This window comes from Mesitornis unicolor, unplaced genomic scaffold (genome assembly GCF_000695765.1).
Source record: "Mesitornis unicolor isolate BGI_N332 unplaced genomic scaffold, ASM69576v1 scaffold496, whole genome shotgun sequence".
NCBI classification, from domain to species: domain Eukaryota; kingdom Metazoa; phylum Chordata; class Aves; order Mesitornithiformes; family Mesitornithidae; genus Mesitornis; species Mesitornis unicolor.
Genome location: NW_010192796.1, coordinates 57,340 through 78,237, shown reverse-complemented (window position 1 = coordinate 78,237; position 20,898 = coordinate 57,340). Strand labels below are relative to the sequence as shown.

The window sequence follows — 20,898 nt, the reverse complement described above, 5'->3', positions numbered from 1 at the left end:
AATGGCTTGAATCACTGTAGAAACAATTAATAGATACCACAGATATTTCTGGTTTTTGTTGTTCTAGTTGATACGTTTGGTAGTTTTAAGTTCTTCAGCATTTTCATTTAACATGTGTGTTCTACTACAGTACATATATCAAGGCATGAAAGGTGTACCAGAAATAACAGTAGGAGGTAGACTTCTGATGTATGCATAGGTATCACTTTATCATATCTGTCCTGTGAACTTAGTAGTGAGAAGTTAAAATTTTGCTTGCACAACCTATGAAATAGTTAAGTGTTATGTTAAACTAAGGAAAGTAGAGGAGTTCAGAAGGAAATGAGACTGATAAACAGTGTCATACAATGCATAGAACTTGTCATTTACTCTTTGTTCCTTTGGCAATATCTGTATCTGACACAAACTGAGTAAAAGTATTCTGCTTCTCATATACTAAAATAAATAAATATACTGCTACTAATGATGATCCATCTATAAGATACTGAATTAAGAGTGTAAGTCCATCTTGCACAAATGGTTTTTTTGAAGTTATTAATTTTCTTTTTTTAGATGTCCATTTGAGTATTGCAAAGCACTCCTGGAAACTCTATTATAAAACTCCTGCTGCTTACTGTAGCCTTTATTTTAATAAAATCAACTGGCCTTGTTAAGTTCTTTTTTGAAAGATTAAAGGTCTTTAATGCACCCTCAAAAAAACCCCTTGCTGATATCAACAGTATACTATGATTGTGGAATAAAAAAAGAGGAAATTAAAATGGGAGACCTGAGCCTCTTGTTTTAATCGTAGTGGGGACCTAATACAGAGTTAATTTGTCACCCACCAACGTTCTCTCTTTCTTTTTTTATGCATAGTATTGAAACTAGATGTAGATTTTTGCCATGTCTAAACATAAATTCTTCAGTATCACATAATTAGTTATTCTTTAATAAACCTTTTAAATTACAATAATGCTTGTTTGTGCTCACAAAATTAAACAGAGGCTTAAAAGAAGTTATTACAGCTACAAGGGGCAATATTTGTGGTAGAGATCTTAAGGTGGGTGAACTCTTTAGCAGAGAGAAGGGTGTGAATCAGAGTCCAGCTCCTTTTACAGCGAGGCGTGAATTCTGCTGAAGAAAACTTTGTGTTGTTTTTTCTCCACGCCCCCCCCCCCCTTTTCATTTTTCCCTTTCCTCTGTAAATGAACCAGCTGAGAAATTTCATCAGCGATACACAGTCACTCAGCAGCTGCTGTACGAAAGATCCAATTTCACATTTTTTAGTTCAGGTTTGTCTTTCCCTGAAGACCAAGAAAACTGGAGAATGAATACACTTAAGAGACTAAATAACATAGAAAATAAAATATGCAAGTAATAGGTCTATGAGTCACTAAGAGGAAACTTTCTAAAATCCTCAGATAGGAAGTTAATTTTACAAAGAGAAAAATCTTTGCTTAAGCCAAGTAAACTTAACCGGCTTTTCACATCAGACTTGTAAACATCAAATAACTGCTTTGGAGTCTTGCACCATCTGTTTTAAGGGAAATTCCTTGTAGTGTATAACTTTTTTATCTAGAACTATTTAATTTTTCAGCGTAATGTGCTTACAGGGAATATCTTTGGTACCAGTGTATGTTTCTTTAGTCTTTGCTAGTGTATTTAATACTTATCTTAGGTTGAAGAATAAACAATTGAGAACCTTGCAATGAGCTTTTGAGCGCAATGGCCAGGTAAATAGTCACGTAGGCAAACATTTTTAATCTCTTCAAGCCTTTCATAACCTTTGGTATATTAAGCTTGAATGTCAGTTTTTAACCTTAAAGTGGATTTGTGTACAAAACACGTCATTGTTTATTCTGTGTTTCAGGTCTGGCTTCATGCACCCTATGAGCTTCATCTGTCATTATTTGAACACTTCATCGAACTTCTCACTGAGTCCAGGTATGAGCCAATGCCAACCTAGTAATGAGACTTAGAGGATTAGGTAATATGTAGAGAATGCTCCAATTTTAAATTGTCACCTCCTTTCTTTCGTTCTTCCAGTGAAGCGGCGAAGAATGCAAAGTTAATGAGGGAATTCCAACTCATCCCGAGACTGCTCTTGACTCTTAGAGATATGTCTCTGTCCCAGCCTACTATTGGTGCGATTAGTAATGTGCTGAGCTTTTTGCTTCAAGGCTTCCCCAGCAGCTATGACCTGCTCAGGTAGCCTAGTCCTATAATAATTCTGGCTATTGTGTTTTTATGATGTTGGTGATCTTGGTCAAAAATACTTACTGGTAATACTGCTGTGGAGTGAGTAACATGAAATGTTCATGTACTGATTTTTTTCTTCTAAGAAGTAACTGAACTAGACATAGGCAATAATTTTGTTAATGCCTTGGTTTGCATATTAAATTCAGTTTGTATCTGAATAGGTATGACTGAATGATAAAACTGACTTAATATTCTGCAGGCAAAAAGTGAAGGTGCTGTATTGTAGCTCCCTTGCTCATGTGAGGCACTGAGCATTTTTCTTAAATACCATTGAATATTGCTTGAGATAGAGTATAATGATACTTCTGGTTAAAATGCAGCTTTGATTAGTCTCCCCCATGAAAGGTTTAGTTCAAGGTTTTTTCTTAATCATCACTGTGTAGAAAAATATTTAAGGCTTTCAGATGTCTTATTATTAATGCTGACTGATTAAAGTTACATTAGTAATTGTAATTTATACATACAGGAGTATCTTAAATGCTTTAGAATTAGTTCAGCTCCTTGATAACTTCATTTTTCTTATCTCCTGTTCCTTTATAATGGAAATGGATAAAATATTGCAGGGCTTGGGGGTTCTTTGAATACAAGTGGTCATGTTTTCAGCTTTTCATTTAAAGTACAATTAAAGGTGTCATATGCATCAACCTGAACATCTTACCTGTCTTTATTTTAGTTATGCAGGACAAAAAGATTCAATAAACCCATTGATTTTAGTCTTAAATTCTTTTGGAGCACACTGTAGAATGCCTGTCTGTGTTCCTTGTTATCACTCCTGGAAATAAAAGTGAAAAATACTGTATAGCATGGGAAAAGTTATACTAGCTAGGGACCATTTCAGGTTAGTTCCAGAGGAAAGATGAAATATTACATTTCCTTTCTTTGAGTGGCACATCATCGTCTTGGCTTGGAAAACCATGACCTTTTGTTACATCACCTCAAGCTGTAGGTATAAATGTTATACCAGAGTCAAGTAATCACCCCCTTTTTTTTGTTCACCTGTAACGGTTTGAGAATAATGTTTTGTTCTCCTTTCTTTAACTTATGCTGTTCCTTTTACTGGGACTTGATGGTATCTCCCAGTTTCCTTTCTTGAATCATAGCATTTTGGGGGTGCCTTACCTGCAGATTTGTCTACAAAGATTTCATTAATTACTACATGTTAATTTGTGTTTTGGTTAATAACTTTAGATGGAGACCGTTGTCCTCAATCTTCAGATGTGAGAAAGTTGACTTTGTGGGTATCTCCCTCTCACCAGTGGTTTTATATTTAAGGTGGATTATTGACACATGAGAGTGCATCTGTCATATCAGTGAATGATGTTTTTTCTGTATATGTGAAGGTTTGGACAGTTCATCTCTTCCACTTTACCTACGTTTGCAGTCTGTGAGAAGTTTGTAGTCATGGAAATAAACAATGAAGAAAAGCTTGACAGTGGTAAGTATGGCATGGCTTAGAAGCAGTAGAAAAGAAATACTTTGTGATCTCTTCTGTGCTTAAATACTTAAAATTTAGAAATAGTGTCATTAATAATATTAATTAATGCCAATTAGTTGTGGTGATTTAATTTTAAACATTGCATGCAAAGCAATGCAGACCCCATGTACTTTTGGGTTTTTTCTACTCTCCCTGCCCGGTCCCCCCCCCCTTCATTTAACACTGCATGATTTTGTTCTGTTTTCTCCACTCATTCCTTCAAATCAGCTGTGCATCTCTGCTTATTTGTGGGGAAAGAAAAAAAGACAAAAATGGATTATTAGGTACATTTGCCCTCCAGGTGTGGAGGAAGTGAAAGAATTAACTAAGACAGTGTAGTTATTTTTTATGTAAAAATAAGGTTTTTTTACTGTCCTTCAAGATTGCTTATATTAAATAGTTTTGAGAGTATTTCCACCCTTTTTTCCTAAAGAAAAAAATGCTTGTGCAATTGTGTTTTCAGTCAGTCTCCCTGAACAGAAATGTTCTAGCCCCACAGTGGATGTCACCCAAATAACTAGAAGGGGTTGCCCAAAGATGCTACGTTTCTACATCTTTTTGGTAATATACTGGTGTACAGGGACAAGTGAGTCATAAAGGTTTCTGCTTCACAGCTAGGTTTATTGGTCTGGTTTCCTGAAGAACAAGGTTTAGGCAGTCTGCACGTTTATCTTTATCCTCCTGTGCCTCTCTTATTCCTTCTAAATACTATTTCTTATAGCAGTCCAAAAGTGATTAAATTTGAGCTTTTTAGTGTAAAACGAGAGGACATTGGAGACAGATCCAGAAGTGTGTTACATTGTTTCTATGTCTACCTGCCAGGAATGACTAGCTTTGCTAATTTGGACCACCTCAGTTTAGATTATTGGCTGAGAAGCTGTGATTCCCTTTTACCCATTCTTCAAACTGAGTAAACACCATGTGACGATGATGATGGGGCACCAGGCATTTCTCAGCAGCATAGAGCAGGCTGCCTGCACTTTAGCACAGCTTTCTCCTACCTGAGTGGGAGCAAGTTGCATTTGCTTATGCATGGAATTTATGAATAGCCTTTAACATCTCCAAGTTCCAAAAGCCTAACTTTTTAATTTTTTATTTTTTTTTTCTTGTATTTGATGTTTAGGAACAGAGGATGATTTTGGAGGACTTGTTTCAGCTAATCTTATTCTACTGCGGAACAGGCTTTTGGATATCCTTCTGAAACTTCTGTATACATCTAAAGAAAAGACAACTGTTAATTTGCAGTAAGTATAAAAAAAACTTATGGAAGAGAAAGAATATTATTTTTCCATTTCAAGAAGGAGGCTAATAAAACCCCCATTTGATTCACTAGCTGAATTGCATAATTTTATAGGAACTGTTGAATGATTTATGCAGATGTCACTGAAGCTTTGGGTATGCTAGCAGTAATAGAATGCATGATTACTGAGTTGTAAGCTGTCAATAGTGATAGCAAAAATGATAGTACTAAGCAAATCCTGGTGTAATTAACACATAGCAGCTACTGCATTAACTGTTTTTTGGTTTGAATCTTGTTAAAAAAGAAGTTTTAATACCATGGTTGACAGCATTTGTAGGAAGTAGGAACTTATGCTTCAAGTTAGGAACAACAGAAATATCAGCAGGAGAGAAACATACATAGTGGATTGGGAGAGGCCGTTGCTTGCTTCTTATTTTTACTTCATGGAAGAAAAATAGCATTTGTAAAATGATTAATTTTAAAACTTTGAGGGATGGAGGATCACAAGCAAATAGGATGCAGTGGGAAGAAGTGTGGATGTCTGGGTACTTTGATTATTTTTTGTTGTTTTTTTTAAGTTTTGTTACCTTGAGAGCTAGTTCTTGTTCTTTAGCCTTCTGCTCTCCTTGTGTACTTCTTTGGGCTGTTTTCCCATAACTTCATTCATGGCTATAAAGAAAGTAAAATCTGTCGAAAGAAAAAAACTTGTGTTTTTAGACAAGTGGGATAGTCAACTTCTCATTTGGTTAAGATCAAATGACTTCAGTATGGTTTATCATTAGGATCATTGACCCTAGAATGCCTCTTAATTCCTTAAAATTGCATGTGAGGTAACATGGTATTATAGTTTAATGAGGCACTAGAGCCATATGGTGAGTTGGACAAGACTTTGAAACACTGTCCAGTTAAACCTTGACAAAATGTAACTTTCAAGCAACTGCCTGGTAGGCTGTATTGAGTCTGTATGGCTTGTGTAGATCATACAGTGATTGACTGAGTGTTAGCTGACATACAATCTGAACTTGTTTGAGCTTTTCAGTAAATACAACTTTAAAAAAAAAAACGGGGGGAAAAAAGCCCATATTCTGTCAAATATTCCCTTAATTTAAAAAAAAACCAACCAACCAAACCCCGAAAAACCTGGAATACCAATCTTCACTTTTTAATACAAAAGACTCCTTAAAAGTCTCTACCTGTGTATGGTTCAACAAGAAGTGTTTGAAACTTACAAATTGTGGACAAATGTTTCCAGTTCAGCATTCCACATTTGTTACCATAAGCAGCAACTAGAGAAACTTTCTGCAGTGGAATAGTTCCAGTAGTTGTATTTAGTCTTCCTTTTCTGCTAAACAAATACACTGTATGTGTTCCACTTAACAAGATTTGGAGAGCAACATTTCTTGTGTAGAGGAGGTATCTAAGAATTCAGTTAACTCTTCGATAGATCTGAATCCTCTCTGATTTTGAAGTTTGCAGAGCAGTGAAGGACACTGATTTTTGCTATCTAGAGGGAAACTAAATGCTATAAAAAGTGAATTATTATTTCTTTTTTTTTTGTCCCCCATCAATTAGGGCTTGTGAAGAACTGGTCAAGACACTGGGTTTTGATTGGATTATGATGTTTATGGAAGAACATCTGCATTCCACCACGGTCACGGCAGCCATGCGAATTCTTGTGGTCCTGTTGAGTAATCAGCCCATCCTTATCAGATTTAAGGAGGGTCTCAGTGGTGGAGGCTGGCTTGATCAGACAGATTCTGTCTTGACCAATAAGATTGGTACTGTGCTAGGTATGGCATCTCAGCCCCCTCATGACTGAAGGATTGCATGGGAGTGTGTGTGTATGTGTCAAAGCAGAGGTTATTGTATAAATACTGGTGGATGCATCCTTTCTGTTACTGTTGGCTGTATCCTTTCTGTTACTGTTGTCCGTGTTGTGATCAGATGCCTTTGCACTTCATTTTTCTTACAACTGAATATTAATTTCCTAAGCAAAAGGGAGTGTTTTTACAAATCTGCCCTTCAGTTGACATGACACAGGTTTCATTATAGTTCAGTCTTACCTCATCATCTGCATGAAGCCTGTGTGGCTGAACTGTAACCAGTTTTTTCTGTTACCATTGGTTTAAGGTTAAGTATGTCCCATGGGCAGGCATATCGGAGCTGGACACACAAGCAGCAGCATATCTGTGTACATAAGGTGCTTAAGCTAATAAAGATTCAGTAAAATTTGCTTACTTCTGTTAGTTAGAGAATCATGTGGTGTTAAACCTGAGCTGCTTTGTCTGGTGAGCTGTGCCAATTAGATTTACCAGTTTGGAATTCTGCTATGTTAGGAATTTCTATGTTGATGGTATCATCTCAGCCTTTCTTTTCCTCTCCCTCTCCTGTGTTCTTCTGCATGCATGCATGCCTTCTCTCATTAAAGATTTTCTTTGCAGGTTCTTAAAGCCTCATTTATCCAGGTTATCAGACCTTTCCATTACCCTAGGTGATCCAGAATTCAGTATATTAGGCTTTAATGCTACAGAACCCATTTTGAGCATCTCTAAGCTGTCTGAAATGCATCTCCAAGTGTCTGAAATAATGGATGTCAATTCTGTGTAGACAGGGGTAGTGACCATTTCCCGTGGGACTGGTTTTTTCGTCAAAATAAGGTCCTGCTTTTCAGATAACTGTGCATTCAGACCTTGATGTAAGCCCTAAAAGCCCTTGATGTTGTTCCTAAAATGACTGTACAAAGATCCACCTTTCTGTGTTGCAGCAGTGTACGATCTGTTTTTGTGCTAAAGATGTTTCCTTACTGGTTTATTGTAAGAAAGTAATTGTGCTGTTGAAGTGATCTTACTTCAGGAAAAACAACAACTTTGCACATGCATGTGTCTTAAAATTTGAAAACCATTTATATTTTAGGGAATTGACTGTGTTTATTCAGTATCCACTTTAAATGTGCAATAACAAAAATTTTCTGTAGTCACAGACTTTTTCTAAATGAGATTTTGATTTACAGTCTCATTTGGAGAGCCTCTGTAGAGTTTTCTTATTTTCCATATTATAGTATCACTTTAATTGAATCCAAGCTGGACTGTGGCCAAAGAGATAGATAGATTTAAACTTATGTCTTCTCAAATTATAATGACAGGTTATTTAATTTTCATACCTGTATTTTTTGATAAATTACAACACATCGGCTCCAAAATTTTTCATTAAAACAGATATGAGCCATTTTTGTTCAAGATTGTTGATGAAATTCCTGCAACTTTGTAGCAAAGATTTAATTAGTCTAATTCCTGGTAAATATTTTCTGTTTAAAAAGCCAGTTTCTAATGGAAAGAATATCTATATTAGAGCTTCAGAAAAACAGCCTCTGAGAGTGCCAGAAGAATGCAGCGCTATTTGTGCTGACGCAGAGGTAGAACTGCCTTCCTTCTTCCTCAGATGAAGATAAGTGCTTCTGCAGTCCTGGTGTTTGTTTTTTTAAATAGGAAAATGAGATAAGTAGGTAGAAACAGGATCACAAAAGATGAGTTTTGTTTGTGCCTCTGGCATTTAAGATAAAATAAAAGCATTTAATGCTTCATACCAGCTGATTCATCAGTACGAACAGCTGAAACAAGATGCCCCTGAGACATCTTTGGAAACCAGTTAGCAGCCCATCAGCTTAAATGGGCCATGGGACTGCTGCGTAATAATATAAATCTGTACCTGAGATTAAGGTGACACTTTCCTCAGCCAGTAAATTATATTTTTTTCATAAGCCTGGGTGTTTTAAAAGTCTGAAATCGTGGTCACAGTCAGAAAATGGATCTGTGCGTAAGCAGTCTGTATGGAGCCGTGCCATTTATGTCATACTGGAAGACAATCTTTTTCTTTTATATTGATTAAAAAAATTAGACATCTGGAGCAGAATTGCATAATGTGTGTGTGAGTAGTCTGTATGCAGACATTCATTTTTTACAGCATTAATTTCTGAGGAGGTACCCTCTTGAGTTCATTTCTTGAGTAAGACTGAGCTATGCAGGTATTTCCCTGTTAGCATTATTGGCTTTTTTTTTTGTTTCCTTTACATTTTAGGGTTCAATGTCGGGAGAAGTGCTGGTGGCAGATCGACGGTCCGGGAGATTAACAGGGATGCTTGTCACTTCCCAGGCTTTCCCATTCTGCAGTCCCTTCTCCCGAAGCACACTAATGTACCTGCACTCTATTTCCTCCTCATGGCCCTTTTCCTACAGCAGCCAGTCACTGAACTGCCCGAAAACCTGCAGGTCAGTGCACCTGTCATCAGCAGCCGATGTAATCAGGGTTGCCAGGTAGGGATTATCCAGTAAGATGTAAATGTCATTCTGTCTGTTGTGAAAGAAAATAATAGATTAACTGGGCCCGCTCCCTCTTCTCTGCAGCTGACTCACTGTCACGATGTGGTATTAGTGCTGAGCTGTTTGCGGTGGGATGTTGAGATCATGTGAGAGTATGTGGAAACCAGCTTCTTATGGCATAGCTGTGGCTGGTGGCTTTCTGGTCTGTTTTGGGATCAAATGAGAAGCAGATCTGTGGTGCACATTGGCATGGTGTGGGCACTGAAGAGGACATAATTTTTTGCTTGCTTTCTTTGTTTCTTTTTCCTTTTTTTTAAACTCTTTTTTTGAGTGGGGTGTTCCTGTGTTAAAGAATGTTCACAAGGTTACAGACAAAACAAGGTAGCTTTTATTTCAGAAAGTCACTGTGGTTTTCTAGGGAAACATCTCGGTTGTTGCTGGAAAACACTTACTGTTCTCGTTCCGAGCTGGTTGATTTTGGGCTTGTTTTAGTTGTGTGTGGATGGATAGATATTATATAGTCTACAGCAGAGTCCTAGGAAGCCTTAATATAGTGCTTTACAGAAAAAAACCACATTCCAGATTGACAAGGTGCCTGTTTGGAATGGATGCAGTGCTAACATGTATTTATCAATTGGAACTAGAAAGTGAAAATTGCAGACCAGAAGGTATTCTGCCTGCCTGTTTTCTCAAGTGAAATGCTTGAGAGTACACTCAGCACTGTTCTACAGTGAAGCGGAGACATAAAGCTCACCTCCTGCTTACAACATTGAAGTGTGGCACTGTTAAAACTGAAACTAAATTCAACTGCTTAAAACATTTAGCAGTAGGGCTCTTAATGCTAGAGGTGGGCACTTTGTCCTTTTTTATTTTTTAATGGTTTTAATTTTTTGAGCTTGCTGGAAAATACAGCTTGGTTGGTTTATTTCGGGGTTGTTGGAGGGCTTTAGGGTGTGGGGTTTTTTTGTTGGTTGTTGTTGTTGTTTTGGTTTTTGTTTTGTTTTGTTTTTCTGTGGGATGCTATATGGGTTTTGTTGCTAGATGCAAGTGACCTGAGGTGATTGTGCAACACTTGTGCTGGCAGGTCTGGTCTTGTTTCAAAGCACTTAAATACCTTGAGAAAGTGAGAGCTGCAGTTACGTTAGCCCATGGTTAGAATAAATTTTCTTCTCTGCCTCATGATGTGACCTTTGTGTGAAGTTTTGGGGATAAAGTTTGAAGGATGTGAAACAATTGCTTTCTTTAGGTACTGCCAAATGAACATATTGTAGGTATAATAAAAAGCAGTATCAAATTGCACAGGATTATTTCATGTCTTCTTTCTTGTCTTTCACCTCTTACAGTTTGATTTAGACTCTATTTGGACATTCATCTTTGGAGTTCCTGCCTCCTGTGGCACTGTTACCTCTTCAGTACACAGTGTTTGCACAGAAGCTGCCTTCTTGTTACTGGGAATGCTGAGGAGCATGCTGAATTCTGTAAGCATAAACACTTTGCTCATATTTGAATATATAGGATTGTTCAAGTTTGCCATGTCATCAAAAGCCAGATTAATTATTATCCCCCTGTACTCGGCACTGGTGAGCCTGCACCTCGAGTACTGTGTTCAGTTCTGGGCCCCTCACTATAAGAAGGATGTTGAGATTCTGGAGCATGTTCAGAGAAGAGCCACAAGGATGGTGAGGGGTCTGGAGAACAAGCCTTATGAGGAGCGGCTGAGGGAACTGGGGTTGTTTAGCCTGGAGAAGAGAAGGCTGAGGGGAGACCTCATCACCACCTACAACTACCTAAAGGGAGGTTGTAGAGAGGTGGGTGCTGGTCTTTTCTCCCAGGTGATGGAGGATAGAACAAGGGGAAACGGCACCAAGCTGTGCCAAGGGAGGTTCAGGTTAGAGATAAGGAAGAAGTTCTTTACTGAGAGGGTTGTCAGAAGCTGGAACAGGCTGCCCAGGGAGGTGGTGGAATCACCATCCCTGGATGTATTTAAAGAGCGAGTAAATGAGGTACTTAGGGATATGGTTTAGGGGGTAGAAAGGAGCAGTTGGACGTGATGATCTCAGAGGTCTTTTCCAACCGAGCGATTCTGTGATTCTGTGATTAAAAGAGTTGGGTTTTTATTAGTGTAACAACAAACCTAGCTGTGAGCTAGGCTCCTACTACTTGGGTAAAAGCCATCATTGTCAGTGAATTATTCTGTTTTACTTTATCTTTCAGTAACTGTAGAAGTATTAGTGGCCACAAAATTAACACTGCTTTTTCACAGAAGGCTGGGCTTTGTGTTTTGCTGCAATTAAAACAAAACGAGAAAGCAGAAGGATAAAATGCCCATGGCAGAGATCACTGAATTTCTTTCCTGATTAACATAATGGGGGAATGTTTGAGACTCTACATCCCATCTGCTCAGAGCTATACGATTGCACATTTCGTGCATGAACCTTTCATATGGAGAAAAGTCCCCTGACTATTAATAGTTGCATACTGGAGGAAATTAATTTACTGCCAGAAAAATGTGTCATCTTTGAATCTAATGTCAAGAGTAGTGAAAGTTGGTTTCTCAGTGGGAAAATTTTGTATTTCCTTGGAGCCAGAGCATTACCTGCTGAAAATGATCTCATTAGATGTTTGTAAAGCAGCATCTGTTTGGTTGTCACCTGTTTGGTCATCATGTTTTTGCAGTATGCTCTGAGAAGCATTTGTTGCCTGTTCTTCCCATGTTAACATATTCAGAAGTGTCTTCTGGACATGTATACTGGCCATATGTTCATGACTTGCTGTGGTACACGTTCCTGTTGTCATATGTTCTGTCTCTTGCTGTTGACCTGTCATGTGTGTGTTCCTCACCTGTTGGGACACACTTGTGACATGCTCAGAGACTTGCGCTGTCTCTTGGCTTCCTGTCTTGTGCTGTGCCATCAAGTGATGTTCACATGTGCCATCACATTTTGGGTTGCCATGAGTCAATTCATGCTTACCAACATGTTTTGAATCATCACATGTGAAGACATGTTTTGTTTTCTGGTCAGTCATGTGTTGTAAACGTCGTCAGTCTCCTGTTTGTGACTTTCTCCAACACATGCTTGGGCACAGGTTACTGTTGTGTTAGGCTGCCATGTGTTACTGCTGTGGGTTCATCACATGTTCAGTCATGTGGTTGCAACTTGTTCCAGCCTGTTTCATCATTACATGTCCTGTTGTCATGTTTGTCATGTTCAGCTATGTGTTTCTCTTCCATTTATGACATTGAGACGTGCCATTGTGTGTTCAGTCATGTTTGTGATGGCTTGGACACGTGTTCTCCTATCACATGTTCTGTTGTCACCTGTTGCAGACACATGGTTTGAACATGCGGTTTATGTGCTTGTCAGAAGTTGGTGGCTTGTTCAGTTGTTACACATTCTAGAGACAAGATTAGCCATGTGCTTGATCGCATGTTTGGTCAGGTATTCATCATATGGTGACGTGCTCATACGCGTGTTCTGTCCATTGGGCCAGGTTTGTCACAAGTTGGTGACTTGCTGGAACATGTTTTCTGTCGCTTGTTTGATCAGGTATTAGGTCACATGTTTGGACACCAGGTCTTCAGCCATGTGCACTAGACATGTGTTTGGTCATGTGTTCTGACAAGTGCTCCAACACACCTTTGACATCTTCTCGTCCTCACGTGCTTGGCCACATGTTCAGTTGCTTATTTCTGCTCTGCTTGAACACCTGCTTGTCTGTGCGGTTGATCACATTTGACCCCATCTTTAATCACATTGTGATCATGTTTCATTGCATGTGTGACAATGTGTTTGATTGCATATTTGACCCTACAGCTCCTCGTTCCACAGCTCCTTTCTGAAATGAGCATTCTTCAGTTAGTGCCATTGATGCAAATGTGCTGTTTGTTTTTCAACCCAGCCTTGGCAGTCAGAGGAAGAAGGCTCTTGGCTTCGAGAATATCCAGTCACCTTGATGCAGTTCTTCCGATATTTGTATCACAATGTGCCGGATCTCATTTCTCTGTGGATGAGTCCAGAGTTCCTGTGTGCGCTGGCAGCAACAGTGTTTCCTTTCAACATACGACCTTACTCTGAGATGGTAAGAAATCCAACCAGTTAGCTGTTTTGTTTTACCTCTGAATGTTATTTTTGAGAATTTAATTAACAATCATACAAAGATAAAGCTCTACTTGCCCTGCGGAAATAGGTGGTTGTAAAGGCTGGGCTGGACGTTTTGTCCTTGGATATAGGAACCGAGAGAAGTGCATGTTCAACTGAAGTGTAGTTCCTGTACAATGACATCTGAAACTTAATTTTAGAGGCAATATACTCAGTTTATTTCTTTCCTAGTGGACCAGCTTTTTCACTCGTATAAGCAATGTTAGCTCAGACTTAAAAAGCAAGAGAGACTGAGTCAGCATATGCTTTCAGCCCTCTGCTCTGGAGAATGTGATAAAACCTAAAACTTCTTTTCATCCCACTGCCCATTTCTTCTTTTGTGGCTTAACCGCAAAACAGTGTTCTTGTATTACCCGAAAATACTGAGTTAATGCCAGGAGAAGGGTGTGACTTCAACTTTGCTTGTATTGCTGCCTTAACCAGACATGATATTACTTGCTGAAGTATTCTTTGAGCTGTGTTATTTACAAATGGTGCTATTTCTAGAATATGAATGGAAAGGAAACAAATGGTTATTGTTAGCCAACATCCAGAAGTAATTTTATTAAGCGTGGAAGGATGATTCGGCTACAGGTTGCCAAATGCTAAAACTAGGGGGGTTGTGATAAAATACTTCAGGAAATACTTACTAGTGGCATGCCATCTTTTTTCTGGAGAACTTTAGGATTTCAGGTAACTAATTTGCCCATAAAGTATCACATTAAAAAAAGGAAAGTTTCAGTTACTTTTGTTTTCTGTCACATAAGCATGATCACCGGTTTTAGTTGGCTTCTGTCTTGCTTTTACTTTAACTGCTTTAGTTAAGAATTTTTTCAAAAGTTTTATTTTTTGCAATGAGAAAAATTATTTTTGCAAAGTAGCTAGAAATTACCTAAGCAGTTCTTGTTGGTAAGCGGATATGAAATGTCATCATCTAGCTCATGTAACTCGTGCCAATCTTCACTGATTTTTGCCTCAGGAATCCAAAACTAGAATTTGGATGTTTCTCCTGTTATGTATTAGGGAACAGGATTTTGCAAGAATCTTACAAAAAAAGGCTTCTCAGGAAGCAAAATGTGATGTGAATAGCCTTAGAAAGATAAGTAAAGATTAGAGTAGTGAAAAGACTGCTGTTAATTTACTGATCTCTAGAGTTTTAACATACTGTTTTTCACAGGTTACTGACCTTGATGATGAAGTTGGGTCCCCAGCTGAAGAGTTTAAAGCCTTTGCAGCTGATTCTGGCATGAACAGGAGCCAATCAGAATATTGCAATGTTGGCACCAAGACATACCTAACCAACCATCCTGCCAAGAAGTTTGTGTTTGACTTCATGCGTGTGCTGATAATTGATAACTTATGTCTCACACCAGCCAGCAAACAGACTCCACTGGTAGATCTTCTGCTAGAGGTAAAGTTTCTTTGCTTTTGTTGTTGTTGTGGGTTGGCTTTTGGTTGTTTAGGTTTTTTTATTTGAACTTACTGTGACCCTTTTTTTCTGAAATACTTACCCTTATTTACCTTTTAAAGTTAGAGGAGAGATGGCCTGGGAATTCAGTAGAATCCTGGAAACTGTCAGGAAATAAGAGCCAAAAAAAGGACTTCTCTCTGGCCCCGCCCCCAGCATTTGTGTATATTGGTGACTATATCAGGTGCTTGAGCTGACAGTTGCATGTGGGTTACCTAGCTTTTTTTCTTGCTGTGCTCTGTTCTCCCCTCCACACTACAGCCCTGCTACCACTTTTTGTTTGTGAGCTCCTTGACTTTCATTTGGCCAGTCAAACTGCTCTGTTAGTTGCTGAGCACATTGTGTCAATGTTTTATTTCTGTATTGTACTCACTTTAAAGCAGCCATAATCTTGTTTTGGCACCTTAGCCAATACCTCCTCTTGTCTGGAAATGCAGGTACTGGATCACAACACTAGATGTTCAGCAGTGCAGTGTGAGAAGTCGTGGCTTTCTTTAAGTTGTATTTTTGTGGTGTATGATTTATTTGTTAAACATCTTTCAGGCTCTGTTGGTTTTGTTGAAACGAAATCCCTGCAAAATACCTACCATTTAACAGCTGCTGTTTAACTGCCCACACATTCTTCAGACAGTGTATTTTGAAATGTGCAGTTCACGTCAATTCACATTTTCTCTTGACCTACCTATTTGTTAACTTGTCTACGTGTTGCTGAGTCTTCCTGATTTCTTCGATAGCTGCAGAAATTATGGAATTTGCTTTTGTATTTCCTAACAAATTCTCTGGCATCTCTTTGCTGTCACAAAGCAAAAAATGAATTGCCAAGAGATGCAGTTATAGGCAAACATCAGGAAGCATATTTGAGACCGTGTTCAGTGGGTTGCAGTTGCTTTTCTGCTATTTTAATGTTATCGCTCATCAATGTTAATTACTGGTCTCTTAGCAGAATCAGAGGACTGGGTATGTACACACTGCTGAACTGTTACATGGCAAGATAAAGCAGGTTCACTTAATGTCATATCACTTTCTAGGACTGTTTAAGTGGTTCATTCAGTTGGGTATGTTTACATTTTCATTGAACATCACAAGGTGATAAAGTGGTTTTTTCCCTTTAAGTGCAATGGAAATTAGAAAAGTTTAGCACATCCATATATTGTATGACTATACCAAGGCTGCTGAAGTAATATGCAGAGCCCCGCATGGAAGAGATGATCAACGTATATGTTTGACCTGTCTCGTTTACTCTTTTTTTTTTTTTTAAAATTGAAGGAGATAACTGTAAACTAAGGAGATCACAGTTTAACCATGTGTTTAGTTAAAGATTTGTGCACCTTTTCAGAATGTGTTATCTTCTAGTTCCTATTATGGCAGAAAATAAATTTACTGCATTTAAATAGGAGTAATGCCTGTTCTGTAAGACTGCATACAACCAATGTGTATTCAACGTGCATTCTCTTAAGTTTTTAGACAAAGCCAAGACTTTTTGCTGGAGGCAAAATTTTAAGAGGGGGAAAAAATATTCTTCACAAGAGCTGAGAAAATTGAAATTCACCTAGAAAACCACTGTCCCACCTCCTTTTTTCTCACTTGGAGATATTCATTATCTTAACATTGTCTTTCTTTTATCAGGCTTCCCCTGAAAGATCAACGCGAACACAGCAGAAGGAGTTTCAGACATACGTTTTGGATGGAGTGATGGACCACTTACTTGCAGCTGATGTTTTATTGGGTAATATAGCAAAGTTTAATTATCAACAAGTGGTTTTGATTATTTAACTTTTTCTTTATTAGTTCTTTTTTGTTACAACTTGATTGTCTTTTTTTTTTCCTGCCCTTTCTTTTCCTTTGATCTGTAAATGGTGTTGCTGTGCTTGCACATTCCCTCACTATCTCGATTATGCTGAAGCTGTAAAATAGGTTTTTAAACCTATATGGGATGAATATTTTGAATATGTATACCAGACAAATTGCAATCACGTCAAAAAAGAACTGATACTGGATCTTGCATCATCTCTTTTGTCATTCTTGCCTTGGTAGAGGATCTGGAGCTTTTGTCAATTTATCATGGGTGGGACTTCAGTTTTTAAAAGTTAGCTTGGTTTCCATTTCCTCCTGCTGTAGTTTTATTATCAATGCAGCACCCCAGAAAAAGCCTCTGGATTAGTGCTCCATTAATCGAGTTAATAAATGGACAGGAAGAAGCCTGTAACTTGGATGTCAGTGGGATGGGGTGGGCTGTGCTACCAGAGCAAGGGTTGAGGTGACTGTGAGGTGGCCAGTAGAAATACCACTGCTCAAGTGCCCTGTTGGATTTCACAATGGCCTGCTGGACTTCCCAGGAGCTCTCAGTCTGCCCTATCCCCATCCTAGATGTCATGGGGCAGCATGTGTTTCTGTTAAACTGTGCTTGGAAGGCTCCCTCTTTCTTGCCACAGCAATAATTTGTCTGTCTCTGGGTGCAATGCACTAATAAAATTAATCCAGAATCGTGTTACGTGAAGCTTTGGGTCAGGTTCTTAGAGTCAACTGCCCTTACAGGTACTTCTGTGCAGCCCAGGAGCAGGACTTTGGTTTCACTGGGCATTCCTTCTTCAAGGTTTTGCCAGATTCCTCCACATGCAGTGCTATCAGCTTTATGTAGAAACAGGGCAACAAGGGAATAAATGTACGTGAAATGACAGCAAAGTCAACACCACCAATGATGTTAAATCATTTTTTTTAGGGAAGCACTTGCACTTTTCAAGCTTCTCTTAATGCAGCTTGACTGACAGATACGTACATGCAGACGCATACATCTGATGCACGTTGACTCTCTTTTACTGAGCAAAGCACAGTGGGGGAGAAGTGATGCCAGCTGTTATTACTTGTCATCTCAAGGTGTTTGAAATAGCAGAAGTATAATTTTTAAAAGTTTGGTCTCATGCAGCTCCAGTTGAAAGGGAGGACTGTACATAAATATGATGCCTCAGGATCACAGTTGTACCATTTCTTTTGGACTCTTCCCCTCCCAGACCCCCTTTTTTGGCTTTTGTCACTGTCAATTTCAAATGTTATCAAAGTTCATTTTAGGTAGAGAAGCCACAGGCTTTTAGCTTTTTGTTTGACTGAGTCTTGTTCTCTTCCACAGAATTCTAGAAAGCGCAGACTAATGTGAATGTATTCATGTAGGTTATTTTTTTGACAAATGAAGAAAACTTTGTTTTGCTGTTATGTAGGTGAAGATGCATCTCTGCCCATAACAAGTGGAGGAAGCTACCAAGTGCTGGTGAACAATGTCTTTTATTTTACACAGCGGGTGGTAGATAAGCTTTGGCAGGGCATGTTCAACAAGGAATCCAAACTTCTGGTGGACTTCATAATCCAGCTCATTGCACAGGTAATAGTGCTCTTCTATTAGCCTGCTTGTGAAAAACATTTTTGCAGGTTACGTTACAGTCCATGGAGTGATGTCACGAAGCAGCCTGCTCTAGTGATGCATGTCAGGTCAGCATAGAAGTATGCTTTTCTTTGCCAGGCTTTCTCTCTTTACTGAACTTCCCTGGCACACCTTGTCAGTGTGGAGTGCTTTAATATGGGACAGATGAGTAAAAACTGCTTTCAGATGACATTATTTTTTAGAAATTCCCCAAAATAAACAGCAAAATTTACCTTATGTGATTTTTGGAAGCTTCCTAAATTTATCTTGACATTTTGGAGAAGCTTCCTCATGTGCTTCTATTGGAAAGTGTTAGAAGACTTTTGCTGTTAAAAATCATCAGTGTCTTTATAGATGTTAAAATTATAAGTGTATCATCAATTATCAATGTCATTTCAGTCCTTGAAACTTGTGGAATGGATGCTTTTGGTCAAAGTACTAATTTTGAAAAATGAGCATGGGTCAATTCAGAGGAAGATTATCTGCCAGTAAGTTGATTTTATGCTACTGTCTGATAATGGTTTTTTTGCTTCACGTCAGTCAAAAAGAAGATCTCAGGGACTATCGCTGGATGCTATTTACCACTGCCTGAACAGGACCATCTTGTATCAGTTCTCAAGGGCGCACAAAACTGTTCCTCAGCAAGTGGCTCTCCTTGATTCCCTAAGGGTCCTTACTGTGAACAGAAACTTAATTTTGGGACCTGGAAATCATGATCAAGAATTCATCAGCTGCCTGGCTCACTGCTTGATTAATCTACATGTGGGAAGGTAAATATCTCAGATAGAAGTTCATTGCAGAAGCAGGGCTGTGAACTATTCAAGTCACTTGTTCTCTGTCAGCGATGACACTCACCTTGTAAGTCAGCAAATTTATAACTTTCCAGCCAGTGAAATACAAGCAAACTTAAGTGATTCATTTTGAAACAAAATTAGGTTTGAAGAGCCCAGGCATAGAGAAGATTTTCCTACCTCCTTTTACAGAGTTATTTAAAAATACTGGCATGAGTGCTTATCTAACCACTTTGTTGTTATGCTTTGATAATCTGAAATGTTTTCAAGGTAGAAAGAAATGCTGGTGCTAAGTAGTTAATAGCCAAAGAGATCTGTCACTAGATTTATTGTCTGTTGAATAATTTCCTATAAATTCTGTATTTTAGTACTTCAGTGTACAGCATTGAATAAGTCCAGTCAAGTATTAAGTCAGATGCTCATGACAAATGCTATAGACACCAAGTTTTCTGAATTGCTACAAATGCTTGCCTGGCTTTTTCATTTTTTCCTTCTGAAAAGATGTACAACTTGTGTTTCATCCAAAGACACTTGGGAAGCATCATCAACAGAAACCCTAATGTTCTCCATTTATGGCCTCAGCTGTTTTGTGTTTCTTCAAATACTGCCATCTTCCTCCAGCAACATCAGTGTCCATGGCGTGTCTTTTTTTTTAATAAAACTTCAGTTCAGCTCATGACCACAGATTTGTCAGAACTCAAGTGGACAGAAGTGAAGATATGTTGCTGTAGTAGCACATACTAATCTTTGTGATACTGTCACAGGGAATCAAATGCTTTAGCGTGTGTTTTTTCTGGTTGTTAATTCATTGTGTATTTGTAGCAATGTTGATGGGTTTGGATTGGAAGCAGAAGCCCGGATGACAACTTGGCACATTATGATCCCCTCTGATATAGAACCAGATGGAGTCTATAATCAAGATGTCAGTGAAGGTAATCTGAGAGCAACAAAGTCACAGATGTCTGATAATGCCACTTGTGTATTGTCATCACTAATCTTTTATCCCAGATACTCTTAGGGCTCTGTGTGTTTGTATAAAAGTACTTAACAAATAGATTTTAAAAAGTCTTAGAAATACTAAGACAGACATATTCAGGACAAGTTATTGTTAAGTTAAAATAGCAATTGCGTTTCATTGATTTCTGGACACACACCAGAATTAGAAATACTGCTTTATAGGCACTGAGTTGAATGCAATAGAAATGGATCATTTAAGTGTCCACCATGTTTTCACAGAATCACAGAACGTTAGGGATTGAAAGGGACCTCAAGAGATCATCTAGTCCAATCCCCCTGCCGGAGCAGGAACACCTAGATGAGGTTGCACAGGAAGGCGTCCAGGCGGGTTTTGAATGTCTCCAGAGAAGGAGACTCCACAACCTCTCTGAGCAGCCTGTTCCAGTGCTCTGTCACCCTCACTGAGAAGAAGTTCCTTCTCAAATTTAAGTGGAACCTCCTGTGTTCCAGTTTGTGCCCATTACCCCTTGTCCTATCATTGTTTGTCACTGAGAAGAGCCTGGCTCCATCCTCGTGACACTCACCCTTTAAATATTTATAAACATGAATGAGGTCTCCCCTCAGTCTCCTCTTCTGCAAACTAAAGAGACCCAGCTCCCTCAGCCGCTCCTCATAAGGGAGATGCTCCACTCCCTTAATCATCTTTGTAGCCCTACGCTGGACTCTCTCCAACAGTTCCCTGTCCTTCTTGAACTGAGGGGCCCAGAACTGGACACAGTATTCCAGATGCGGTCTCACCAGGGCAGAGTAGAGGGGGGGTTTTTGTATCATCTGGACCATACATGAGCATAGGTAAGAAATAA

The 20,898-nt window shown here is 38.7% G+C and overlaps 1 protein-coding gene across 1 annotated transcript in view; it reads left to right on the top strand.

Moving 5' to 3' along the window:
- Positions 1-20,898, top strand: part of WDFY3 (WD repeat and FYVE domain containing 3) — a gene marked incomplete at its 5' end in the record, with an annotated part of 98,139 nt that overhangs the window by 45,063 nt on the left and 32,178 nt on the right. The window contains 13 exons of the mRNA XM_010187212.1: positions 1,850-1,923; positions 2,026-2,187; positions 3,579-3,673; positions 4,836-4,956; positions 6,525-6,742; positions 9,027-9,262; positions 10,612-10,746; positions 13,169-13,348; positions 14,585-14,818; positions 16,502-16,601; positions 18,088-18,248; positions 18,828-19,057; positions 19,901-20,010. Coding sequence (XP_010185514.1) covers positions 1,850-1,923; positions 2,026-2,187; positions 3,579-3,673; positions 4,836-4,956; positions 6,525-6,742; positions 9,027-9,262; positions 10,612-10,746; positions 13,169-13,348; positions 14,585-14,818; positions 16,502-16,601; positions 18,088-18,248; positions 18,828-19,057; positions 19,901-20,010 — 2,056 coding nt within the window. The remainder of the gene's footprint in view (positions 1-1,849; positions 1,924-2,025; positions 2,188-3,578; positions 3,674-4,835; positions 4,957-6,524; positions 6,743-9,026; positions 9,263-10,611; positions 10,747-13,168; positions 13,349-14,584; positions 14,819-16,501; positions 16,602-18,087; positions 18,249-18,827; positions 19,058-19,900; positions 20,011-20,898) is intronic.